General features: G+C 43.8%; 1 protein-coding gene across 1 annotated transcript; it reads left to right on the forward strand.

Moving 5' to 3' along the window:
* Positions 1-229: 229 nt before the first annotated feature.
* Positions 230-10,493, forward strand: PMPCA (peptidase, mitochondrial processing subunit alpha). The gene is made up of 13 exons (XM_065418760.1): positions 230-298; positions 1,260-1,462; positions 2,174-2,253; positions 2,556-2,638; positions 2,923-3,017; positions 4,482-4,582; positions 5,484-5,747; positions 6,098-6,190; positions 6,562-6,680; positions 7,157-7,247; positions 7,854-7,916; positions 8,421-8,565; positions 9,827-10,493. Exons 1-13 carry the CDS (start codon positions 246-248, stop codon positions 9,994-9,996), a joined length of 1,560 nt encoding a protein of 519 aa, XP_065274832.1. The 5' UTR covers positions 230-245; the 3' UTR covers positions 9,997-10,493.
* The last annotated feature ends 2,128 nt before the right edge of the window (positions 10,494-12,621 follow it).

Consider the following 12,621-nt stretch of genomic DNA (forward strand, 5'->3'; position numbering starts at 1 on the left):
GGAGGCGGGGCTATTCCCCGCCTGGGCCCGCCCTTCCTGGGACTGACCAACCAGCACCCACCGCAGGTTATTCCCGCCTCAGCGCTAACCACTGAGAACCCGCCTCCGGACACTCAGCCCCACCCCTCGCCGGCATTGGCCAACCAGCAAACGCCGCCATCGAACGCGTTTAGCTCCGCCCCGGGCGACGCACGTGGTTTCCGTGCCGGGCAGCCGGGCGGAAGCCGGGGCTCCCCGGACATAAGATGGCGGCGAACATGGTGCGGTTTCGGGGTGGCGCGTGGGGCCCGGTTCGCAGGTGAGCGCAGCCTCCTCCCCCACCTGGACAGTAGTTTAATAGAGCTGCCCGTGGCCCCTCACCCTTCTCCCCCCCGTTGGAGTCCCCCGTGACCCTTCACCTTCCCCCCATCAGTGATCCCTAACCCTTCTCCCAGAGAGTCCGCCCAGCCTCTCCTCTGACAGGGGCCCCAAGGCCCTGGCGCCCCCTGAGCTCTTCCTCCTGCCAGAGACTCAAGAATCTGGTCTTCCCCAGTGCCCCCTGCCAGACACCCCCTAAGACTCCCCACACACTCATCAGTGAATCCTAATCGCTTCATCATCACCTTTCTAAGAACCCAGGTGCCACCCCCAGGCTCTCCTCTGACAGTGCCCCCAAGAGCTAGGTCAGGGATGTCACCTTCAGGACGCTGCTCCTCGGCAAGTGACCTCACAAGATCCCCCCCACATGTCCTGGGGCCTCACACCCTCCGATTACTGTTGCTGAGCTCTGAATAGAGTTTCCACTGACCAGATCCCGACCTGCCCATAAATAAGGGGGTGTCAATGAAAGCACATCTATCTGTCTCACCTACCCAGCCTCCTTCCCTTGGGGCATCATGCAGGGCTTTCCTTTGCCTAGAAACCCATTCGCTCAACCCCACGATTGTGGGAACATTTTAGCCTCCTTCATAGTTTGCTGAACGCTGAACAGCCCTCGATGGACAGAATTGGACACCTCAGCAACCTTCTGGCAGTATGACTGTCACTAGTGAGGTCAGGGCCAGTTGATTCCATGTATCTACTTAAGTACTTATGTGGCCCCCAGCACTGTAGTATCTGAGGGGATTTTTATCTTCTCACCACCCTAGCAAAGTAGGGAAGTGCTATAATCCTCACAGTCAAAGCATCCACTCTCAATCGTTACTAAAAGCCTGTTTGATGAACTGAGGTCTGGTGCACTGTGATTAGTGTTTTTATACAAATGTCTATGATTGGTCTAGGTTTGGCTTGGCAGCTTACAGAAAATACAGCAGTGGTGGTGGCTGCCCCAACGTCCCTCTCACTTCTCCTCTGCCTGGAGTGCCTAAGCCTGTCTTCGCAACAGTTGACGGACAGGAGAAATTTGAAACCAAAGTTACAACACTAGAGAATGGACTGCGGATTGCATCACAAAACAAATTTGGACAGTTCTGTACTGTAGGGAGTAAGTACTGAATGACTTCAAGCAGGCAAGTCTCACTGCTCAGGGGAAGTTCTATGACTGGTGTTATACAGGCCAGACTCAATGATCACAATGGTCCCTTCTGGCTTTGTAATTTAGGAATCATTGCATTTGGATCTACCATATATAGAGGACCACATCCTGCTTTGGCACCAGTGGCCAAATTCCCATTGACTTAATTGGGAGCAGATTTGGTATTTAGGTACCAACGTGAAACAGACATACCTAATGGCTTGTCTTCACTGCACAGTTAACCTGAATTATCTATGCTCGAGTTATTCCTCTTGAGTTAGCCCAGCTCAAACGAGAGCAGCCAAACTGCAAAATAACACTGGAGTTATACTAAGTGGCTGAGTTAGCAGCCGATGAGTTGCATTAACTTGAGCTTTAGCCTATACCCCGGTGGGCCAGCCAACGTGAGTTAAAAGCACCTCACTTGAGTCAAGGGGTTTTGAGTGTGGACGGGAGCAAGACTTGAATTATAACTCAAATTAACTTTGCAGTGAAGAGAAGTCTTTAGCGATATGGTAGTGAAATATTTACTTAGAAATAATCTAATGCATTGAAATTATGTTTTAAATTGAGATGGTCTTTGCTAGTCATATGCATTCTCATGCTTGTAAAATCAGTGAATAGGCAATGGGGTTAAAATAAATATTAACTTTTTTTTTTTTTTTTTTTTTTTAATATAAGTTCTTATAAATTCAGGATCAAGACATGAAGCAAAATACCTTAGCGGCATTTCACACTTTTTGGAAAAGTTGGCTTTCTCTGTAAGTATTGTTTGTGACGATAAGGTTCCTAAAGCCTCTGTGTTAAATACTTACAAAAAACCTAAACTCGGTTATTAGTATGGCTGTAATTATTCTCAGCAGGCCCAAGTCTGCTTTCCTTGAGCACCCAAGATTCTTACTGACTTAAAGGAATCCAGCTCAAGTTCTATGCATATATTTGCTTCAAGTGGGGAAAAAAAGAAAAGTGCTTCAGTGTATTAGGTCACACTAACAAATGGTAAATAGACACACATTTCATAAGCCTTAACACTTTTTGTTGGTTTTTGTTTTTCTTTGGTTAGTCCACAGCCCAGTTTGGCAGCAAAGATGAAATTCTTCTGACCTTGGAAAAGCACGGGGGTATTTGTGATTGTCAGGCATCAAGGTACACATCTTACTCTGTATTTCCTCACGCATGAATAGTTGTCATGATTGCTGACAGCGACGCAGCATAACTGAACTTGATTTTCTGTTCCATCACAACAATGACTTTGTTTTTGAATAGCAAGAGTAATCTCTTTGTGGCAAATTGCAAATAAGGATGCTAGTGTGAACATAAAATGAGAAGGAATTTTAGCGCTTTACTATTTCAAAGTACTGGGCAAATATTACCAGGAGTTCATATATTCCACTTGAAAACTGAATGCAAAATATCTGTTTGTATTGCAGGGATACCACGATGTATGCTGTTTCTGCTGATGCCAAAGGCCTAGACTCTGTGGTCAATCTACTGGCTGATGTAGTACTACAGCCCAGGTTATCAGGTGCGAGAATCTGAGTCTCTGTTTCAGGAAAGGATACCTAGACATTACATGACAAAATTATTTCAGTACTATCGTTCATTACGTCCTACTGATTTAAAGACTTTTGAGTATTGAAGTAACAGATCAAACATTAGATTGTTATAGAATGTTTTTATTATGAACGTTAATATGCTTAGACAGGTCAGTCATTTCCACTTCCTTCTAGCAATGGGGTTTGTTTTAGACTGTTTGCTTCCATCTGAGGAGATGGACAGAGAATAACATAGCCCTAGTCTGCAAATGGATCCAATCTATTGCTGCTTTCCTATATCTGCATGTATCTGAAGAAGTGGGGTTTTTTACCCATGAAAGCTTATGTCCAAATAAGAACATAAGAACGGCTGTACTGGGTCAGACCAAAGGTCCATCTAGCCCAGTAGCCTCTCTACTGACAGTGGCCAATGCCAGGTGCCCCAGAGGGAGTGAACCGAACAGGTAATGATCAAGTGATCTCTCTCCTGCCATTCATCTCCACCCTCTGCCAAACAGAGTCTAGGGACACCATTCCTTACCCTTCCTGGCTAATAGCCATTAATGGACTTAACCTCCATGAATTTATCTAGTTCTCTTTTAAACGCTGTTATAGTCCTAGCCTTCACAACCTCCTCAGGCAAGGAGTTCCACAAGTTGACTGTGCACTGTGTGAAGAAGAACTTCCTTTTATTTGTTTTAAAGCTGCTGCCCATTAATTTCATTTGGTGGCCCCTAGTTCTTGTATTATGGGAACAAGTAAATAAGTTTTCCTTATTTACTTTCTCCACATCACTCATGATTTTATATACCTCTATCATATCCCCCCTTAGTCTCCTCTTTTCCAAGCTGAAAAGTCCTAGCCTCTTTAATATCTCCTCATATGGAACCTGTTCCAAACCCCTAATCATTTTAGTTGCCCTTCTCTGAACCTTTTCTAGTGCCAGTATATCTTTTTTGAGATGAGGCGACCACATCTGTATGCAGTATTCAGGATGTGGGTGTTCCATTGATTTATATAAGGGCAATAAGATACTCTCCGTCTTATTCTGTATCCCCTTTTTAATGATTCCTAACATCCTGTTTGCTTTTTTGACCGCCGCTGCACACTGCGTGGATGTCTTCAGAGAACTATCCACGATGACTCCAGGATCTTTTTCTGAATAAATAAATCTGTTAGTCTTTAAGGTTCCACCGGACTCCTTGTTGTTTTTGTGGATACAGACTAACACGGCTAACCCTCTGATACTCAGTGTTTTACTTAAGACTGAATAGTATGGATGGATTCTTTCCCCCACCCGTCTTAATTTGAGCTTCTTTGTTTCTTGACCTCCAGGATTCTGCTGGAGCCAACATCCCACGGTGTTCCTCATTGTCTGTGCAGGACCCAGGGAGTTCATTACCTATTCAATACTTTGGACAGTGGTTCATATCCTTTGTTTTCTCTCACTATAGATGAAGAAATTGAGATGACTCGAATGGCTGTGCAGTTTGAGCTTGAAGATCTGAATATGAGACCTGATCCAGAGCCTCTACTAACAGAGATGATACACGCGGTAAACTGCTGTGGGATTTGTCTCACACACATTGCTCTCTGCACTACGTGATGCAGTTTATTTCTCACCCTTTACTTAATTTCACTGGTGCTTTTTATTTGGGCTATAAACACACTTTTATTATGCTAACATAGAATTGGGGGAGCATTTTGCTTACACTCCGTTTTGAAATCCTATATTCTGCATGAGGTAGAAAGTCAAGAAAGGGGCAGTTAAGGTTCCAACATAAACCAAAGCTTATTCACACTGCAATCTTTGTATAGTGTGCTTGATACTTGCACTTCATGCTTCTTTTAGAACTTCCTGTCTCCAGCATTCCATTGTTTTTCCTGTTTGCACCTTCAGGATGATGACTTACATTTCTGTAGTACTCTTTCTCCCCAAGGATCCAAGCTATTCATCTAGTACCACTGAAGTCTGGGCACAGGCTCTGCTGGGGGCGGGATGGGAACAGCATCCTGTCCCTGGAAGTATAGGCTACAGAAACTGGACAAACCCCTGCTCTTACAAAAAGGGCCATGATACCATTAAGATCCATGTAGAGCAGACAGGGTCTTGGATTTTTAAAGCCTCTGAAAGTGTCATGTACATTGAGTCCATTAAGTTTACTGTACCTTCCTCAAAAGAATGAAGGGCTTTGTTGATCCTGCGAGTCCAGGTAGTCTAGATGTTTCAAACCTGACACTTAGACAGTTACCCAATCCTCTCCTGCTATAACTTATCTTTGGGAGGAGTGGGGAGGCATAAGTGAAATGATGCTCAATATGTGTTCCCTCTCGTACTGCATCTAGATTAGCCTAGATGTAAAGGGGCAAGGGAAGGCTCACATCGTAATTTTGAGGGAGAACAGAGCATTGTGTGTTCTAAACTAAGGGTGGTTGTATGTTCACCCTCCCAATAGGCAGCCTACAGGGAGAACACCGTGGGACTCAACAGGTTCTGCCCCGTGGAAAACATAGAGAAAATGGATCGGAAAGTGCTCCATTCATATCTGCAGAATTACTATTCACCTGACAGGATGGTGTTGGCTGGAGTTGGGATAGAGCATGAGCAGTTGGTGGAGTGTGCCAGGAAGTATCTGCTTGGTGTAGATCCAGTGTGGAAAAGCGACAAGCCCAAGCAAATTGACAAATCAGTCGCACAGTACACGGGAGGAATCATAAAGGTAAAATAAAAGCAAGAACTAATCAGTGCGTTATGCGACTTCTTCTTAAAGTACAGTAATAGATTTGAGCTCCCTTGATTTCATTCATAGTGGTAGGTCTTCATTTTCAAAACGGCACCTCTTGAACTCGCGATAAGCAGCATTTGTACCCACAAAACAGTTAATTACGTCAGTGCTCATTTGTACATGCAGTTGCCTACTGTGCCGATATAAGTACAGGCTTATGAATGTGCAACAGCTCTGTGTGCACCCATTGTGGCTGCTGCTGGGCAACCTGTTTGATTTCTGTAATTTACTAGGCCACACTCTGAAGGTGAAATTAAATCCTAATTTGTTCTCTCTCCCCACAGCTTGAAAAAGACATGTCGGATGTGAGTTTGGGTCCGACCCCAATCCCTGAGCTGACCCACATCATGATTGGGTTAGAAAGCTGTTCGTTTTTGGTAAGTACGGTCCCAAAATTCATTGCTGTGCACACCCTAAACTAGCAAAACCTTGAGCAACCATGTCATTGTTCAAATGTTGGAGCTATTTTGTGTCTGAGAGCACAGATGCATGCAAGTAGCAAGGGAGCTTTTTCCATCCGTAGCCTGTTGGGAGGCTGGGAATGGTTTTGCCACCCAACTGCAGGAGTTTGCTATCACATGTATCGCTAGTTAGAGCTTGGAGATATGCACCAATATTTGCATGGCTTCTTGTGTTCATCAGGGGCCTTTCTCCTGGTTTTTTCCCTCTTCCACTTACCTTTGAGCACTGAGACACCCTGCACTGCATCTCCACTGTAGAGATGACAGACTCTCTTATTGTGATTCAGGAGGAAGACTTCATTCCCTTTGCTGTATTAAACATGATGATGGGAGGTGGCGGCTCCTTTTCTGCCGGAGGACCTGGCAAGGGCATGTTCACCCGTCTGTATCTTAATGTACTCAACAGGTTTGTTTACCTCTTTCAAGGAATGCTGCCAAAAGACGTTTCTATGGATATGGGCCCTGAACAGAAGGCCTCATCTGAAAGCCTAAATGTGTCCATTTTTAAAAATCAGCTCTTAGAAGCAGATGTGGCTTATTTGGGAGGAGGTGGGTGTAGTTCAACTGATCACACGGGTGCCCTGGAATCTTGTTGTCCTCCACCGGCCCATGCCTTCAACTCAGGGGGAATCTTGAAAATTAGCAGTTGATGCAACTGTTCCTGCACAGTATCCTCCTACTATAGAAACAGTGAGGAGGGGAGTAGAGGGCAGACATACACAGAAGAAAATAATCAGGGGAGCGGAGACCTGTTCCTAATGATTGGACTGATAGTTTGAATTCCCATCAGCATTTAGGAATCCTCACCTTGAAGATGAAACAGGGAGTGTATTGTCTTTTGTTAGTTATAGAGCACTCAGATGCATGTTTTTGTACTTACAGGCATCACTGGATGTATAATGCAACCTCTTACCATCACAGTTATGAAGATACTGGTCTCTTGTGTATTCATGCCAGTGCAGATCCTCGACAGGTACGTGGCTCTTCTGTATTCCAAGTCATAAATTCATAAAAGGTAAGTCTGTCACTGATTTAATTTCAGATAGAGTAGCTCTTTCCATATTATCATTAAGCGGTTATCGGTTGCATATAACACATCAAACTTTAAATCATTCACCCCTCGAGGGTATGATACGTTATTTTGCAGTGGGGTTGCATGGTCATAATGGCCAATTCTAACTGTAAAATATTATTGGCATTGTGGAAGTTTACCACTCTGGAAGAGGGAATCCTATTTTCCCACTTAGCTGACTATGTATAAAGGTGAATTGGGTTTATGTATTCCTGACCCACTGCTATAAACATCGTCCCCAAATGGCTCAGGTGCTCTGCACAGCCTCACTCCCCTTCTGGCAAAGTTCCATTCGCATTGACGGGAATTGCTGCTGTGGTGCCCCACTACAATTTTCCTGTACTCGTGCAGTTCAACGAGGGAGGGGTTTGAATCTTTCAGACTCCAAAAAGAGAAAGGGGAAAGTCGCGCCCTGCTGATCACTGGTGGTTTTTTTGTTAAACCCAACTTGAGAGAATGAGCAGGCATTGTTCTGTTTTTCTTTCAAAGACTCGCTTGTTTTTACAGGTCCGAGAAATGGTGGAAATAATTACAAAAGAGTTCATTTTAATGGCGGGAGCAGTGGGAGAGGTAAGTTGCCCGAACTCTGTTTTATGCACATAGTCTCAGTACTGAAATACCATGGTGATGGGCCCTAGCTAGGCTGATGAATTTCATACATAAGCTTTTGAATGTACATTTTCTGACTGTGTTTCATGTCTTTAATAATCTAGTAATCACAAGAGAATCTCCACAAGGAGGCAGGTGTTTGTAGCTCAATTTTGTGTGTGTACGGATGGCAAATATCTACGTAGAAGAAGGGACCCTTTGCCCAATCCTGACTTCACACCACTTCGTTTTGGAACCATCTCTGTTAACTTACCAAGCACCTTCCTTTTCCTCTTAAACCCACCTCTGCAGACTCATTCCAGCTGTAAAGGCCATCCCCAGCTCTAGATTTACGCTGACAGCAGAATGTGATGTTGATGTCTCCCAGTTATTCCTGGAGGAGGATGACTGTGTACAGCATGCAGAGTAGTTGCCAATCCTGAGACCAGTCTAAAGCAGTCTGCTGTATTTTCTGTTGCCATACAGGTTGAATTGGAGCGAGCAAAGACCCAGTTGAAATCCATGCTTATGATGAACCTAGAATCCCGGCCAGTTATCTTTGAGGATGTAGGAAGGCAAGTGCTGGCAACAAACACAAGAAAACTCCCTCATGAGCTGTGCTCTCTCATCGGTGAGTAAACCCCACGGACTTTGCGCTGACCGTGTTGGGCTGTAGGTGCACTCTGCTGATGCCTTCGTGCAGGAGCTACCTCGCAAGTTCAGGTGGGATAAACACCTAAATCCTGTACTTGATAAAACGGGACCTTTTGGTAGGGTGCCATCTCTGCAGTTCTGGTCCAACTCTTCAGCACGGTGGGGCTCCTATGGGCTCTTAACCCCCAGAGTGGGGGGCAGGGAAGTTTCAACGGAATCCCCCAATGGCAGCAGTCACTCTAGAGATTAGATATTTGTTTGTCGATATTGGGGCAAATGCCCAGCTCACCTTTCTGCTGACGGGATTTCAAATATGGACCGCAAATGTAACCAGTGAGGCGATGAAGTCTGAGCCAAAGCCCATTGAAATCAATGGAAAGACTTCAGATTAGGCCCTTATTGTCTAGTGGACTGGAAAGCCAGGCCATCCCAGCGCTCGCATGGACTTGCTCTGTGTCTGGCCAAGCCACTTAATGTTTCTGATCCTCTGTTTCCCCCTCTGTAGAACAGGAATACCACCTTTCTCACTTCATGGGGTGTTAGGAGGGAGGGTGACAGTGCAAATGGAAGTGCTCGTGTTGCCCCCGCAGCCCTAGGGTGTGTTTACACTAAGCAAGGCTTAGAGACACCATCAATTTGATTTTTAAATTAATTTAAGAGCCAGCCTCATAAGGCTTTTATGGGCAACCCTGGGAGTAGCCCCTCCTCCCCATTCCTGTCTCTTCTATCATCTGCATGTTGCCGCTGAATTTATTTCAGCTTTGCTGCTGTCATTATGGAGAAAGGCCCTCTTGAGTGGGGCGTAGTGCATGAGTGATATGGGCCGGTTCGTGTACCAAAACCAGAGCAACTGACTAGCAGAACTGGCCTGACACAAAGCACTACCAAAAAAGGTTTTCTTTGATCTCAAAATAATTGTGGCAATTATTTAGTAGTTACAAAAAATCAGAGGGAAATGCAGTTGTGAACTGTCCCCCTTTAACTGGGCGTACTTGTAATACATTGACTTAATATCTTCAAAACATCTCACAAAGTAACCCTCACAACTGTTTGCGAGCTAGCTGGGTGCTTCTGTTTAACAGAAGGAGAAATCTGACACACAGTTTGTCGGAGCTGGGATTAAAATGCAGGCATTCCAAGTATAGATCCGGCATCATGATGATATTCAGCCTCCAGGGCAAAGCTTTGAACTCTGTTTAAAATGCATTTGAAATAGCTCTTGTTGTCATCGTCTGCAGGTAATGTGAAACCCAATGACATCAAGAGGGTGGTTGCGAAAATGCTTCGTAACAAACCAGCAGTGGCTGCACTGGGTGACTTGACGGAATTACCTACGTATGAACACATTCAAGCAGCACTGTCTAGTAAGGACGGGCGGCTACCTAGGATGTATCGACTTTTTCGATAAAGCAGCAAATGCTGTCTAGAACAGGAGACTTACCTTTTTTATACATATTGTTCTTTGGATTATGTCACTGCAAAAAATATTTACATGCACATGATGTAAATATGGAACTTTTCTTGTAGCTGAGACGGCTTCAGGTGTTCAGAATGTGAAGTGTTCATGTTGATATAGGCTTACAGACCAGTCCCAGCTCTGAATGAGCACTTTGGCCATCAATAAATTCTTCTGCCTACTACAGAAGGCTGTGTGTGTAGGCCTTTCTCTTGGCACCTTGAATAGCAGTGTGGCAAAGCAAACCTAAACCACTACAGGTGAAAGGGCTACACATATTGATGAGTTAGCCAAGATCTTACAGTTACCACTTGCTTTAAATATCCAGTATTGCAAGGGAAGTGTGTTCATGTTACTTTTTCTTCATAAGTATGCGCATTGGTGGTTGTAGCCCAAAATGTGTGGTACTCCTTACTAAAGGAATAGATTTAGGTGGAGTTACATTTCATAAGTCAGTTGTCCTCCAATCTTGTAGACTGTGAGTAGTAATATTGTCACTTGGGGAGGATTGTTACAAGTACTGCTAAAGTAAGGTGCTAATGTGATGCTTCTTAGTCCAGAGGACATATAAAACTGTAATCAAGTTGAACGGAGGGCACTAGAACAATCTGTCCCCCCGACAAAGTTCTGAGTTTATACTTTGTTAATTTTAAAATGTAAATACTGGCTGCTATTGTAAAATACCTTCAATAATCTGAACAAGATTGCTGCATGTTCTCGTTAAGACATATCATGGATAACATACTTACAGCTTTCCATCAAGTGCTGTGCTGTCGGGCAGATCCTCTCTGTAAAGGGTGTGGGGTGGTAGATACTTGGCCACACAGAGCTCACTTGAAGTTAGGTTGAACCTTAAGTGCAACTAATGGTTTCTTGCAAACAGAAATGCCATTTACCCTGATAACTGTTATTTCCCAAGGAAAGATTAAGCTGAATTAAATGTTGTCAGCAAAGAGACAATGATTTGTATAAAGAGCTTAGTCTTGAAGGTAATTGGTTCTTACTAAACGCCCATAAGAAGAAATCCATATAAGAATACCACCAGTAACAGAGTTTAGTGACCTGTTTCTCAGGCACACAAGAACCCATCACCTTTGACAGGTGAGATGTAATATCCAGTTATATACACATTTCTGACCTTTCTAGGCATAAATAGTGAAACTGTTTGTTTAGTTCTGCCATTAAATGACTATGCATAAGTGATCAAACTGAGCAGAAGGTTCAGAGGCAGCTACTAGCTACACACACACACATCCATTCATGTGAGTGGAAGTTGTGCATGCTCCTGGAGCAGAGAACAGGCAAAGTGGTGCTGTTAATACTAACAAAATGCAGCTGCTTTTTGAACCCACGGTATGTTTTACAACATACAGCTTTGTCCTGGCAATTGTGGTGTGTATCTTTGTCAAGGAAACAAATAAAGACATTGAAATGAATGGGTGTGATTAGTAAGTGAGCAAAGTGACTATGACGGTTTAGAAAGTTATCAACTCTAATGGATTTCTAGACTGCTTTGGTAAATTGATAGTTTATGGATTAGTTTAAAAGCACTTCATTACCACTTAGTAAGGCAAGAAGCTTGGGTCCCACTTTACAGCTGAGGAAAGAGGACATGATTTGACCCAGGCCACCCAGCCAGTAAGCACACGTCACAGCTTTGACTAGAACTCGGCTCTGCTGTTGCTGAGCAACAAAGCTGGCTCTGGCTTAAGGTGCACTGTTTTGTTTTGAGGGCTTTTTTTTTTTTTTTTTTAAAGGAACCAAAAAGAAAAAGCTAAGACTGATGGCTGGATCTGTCCTGTGCACAGACAGAGATGGCTTTAAATTCACAGAGGCTCTGTGGGCTATTTATCCAAGCATGTGCATGGTTCCATAGGCTTAGGGCTATGCATATTGTCACTACTGCACATACACAGGGACCTTCACTCTCTCAGCAAAGGATTTATGGCACATGGGCAGCAGGTCCCTTTTCTAGCTTAGTATTGTTCCCACAAGAAATCTACCTCTCAGTAACAAGCTTAATTTAGAAACCATGCCATTTGAGTAAAATCTGCTCCTCATTTTATTTGTAAAAAGAAATTGGGACAGAAAACATACCAACAGGTGCTTTAACACGAAAATGCTGAAAACACAGATAAAGTTGGACTTTTCTTTATAATTTAATTTCTAGGCTATGTTTACGGTATGAAAATATCACTTAAACCAAAATCTGATTTGTTTTTTAAAGGGGATGGGGGAGACACATTAAGGACTCAGGCCCATAAGGTGCTCAGGTCAGTCGAGCAAAGCACTTAAGCACATGCTCAACTTTAAGCATGTGAGTAGTCCCACAGACTTCAGTCTTGCTGGATCAAGGCTGGTGTGCTCAGCACCTTGCAGGATTGAGCCTTATATTCCTTCCATAAAGCAGCCAATTCTTATTTTCTCTCCTACACATATAACAATTCTACCCTCAGATACCACAATGAAATTTTTGCTCAAGGAGGGATTGATACATGATTACTGAGAGCAGAATTTTTGTTTAAAACATGAAAAGATGATTGATTTATTACCAATGAACAGTAGCACTTCTCATAG

This window comes from Emys orbicularis, chromosome 18 (genome assembly GCF_028017835.1).
Source record: "Emys orbicularis isolate rEmyOrb1 chromosome 18, rEmyOrb1.hap1, whole genome shotgun sequence".
Classification (NCBI taxonomy): Eukaryota; Metazoa; Chordata; order Testudines; family Emydidae; genus Emys; species Emys orbicularis.

Excerpts from the sequence above, each read along its gene's own strand:
- PMPCA (XM_065418760.1), top strand. The coding sequence starts at position 246 with ATGGCGGCGAACATGGTGCGGTTTCGGGGTGGCGCGTGGGGCCCGGTT. Across the intron at positions 4,583-5,483 it reads TAACAGAGATGATACACGCG|GCAGCCTACAGGGAGAACAC; the intron begins GTAAACTGCTGT and ends CCCTCCCAATAG. Across the intron at positions 5,748-6,097 it reads ACACGGGAGGAATCATAAAG|CTTGAAAAAGACATGTCGGA; the intron begins GTAAAATAAAAG and ends CTCTCCCCACAG.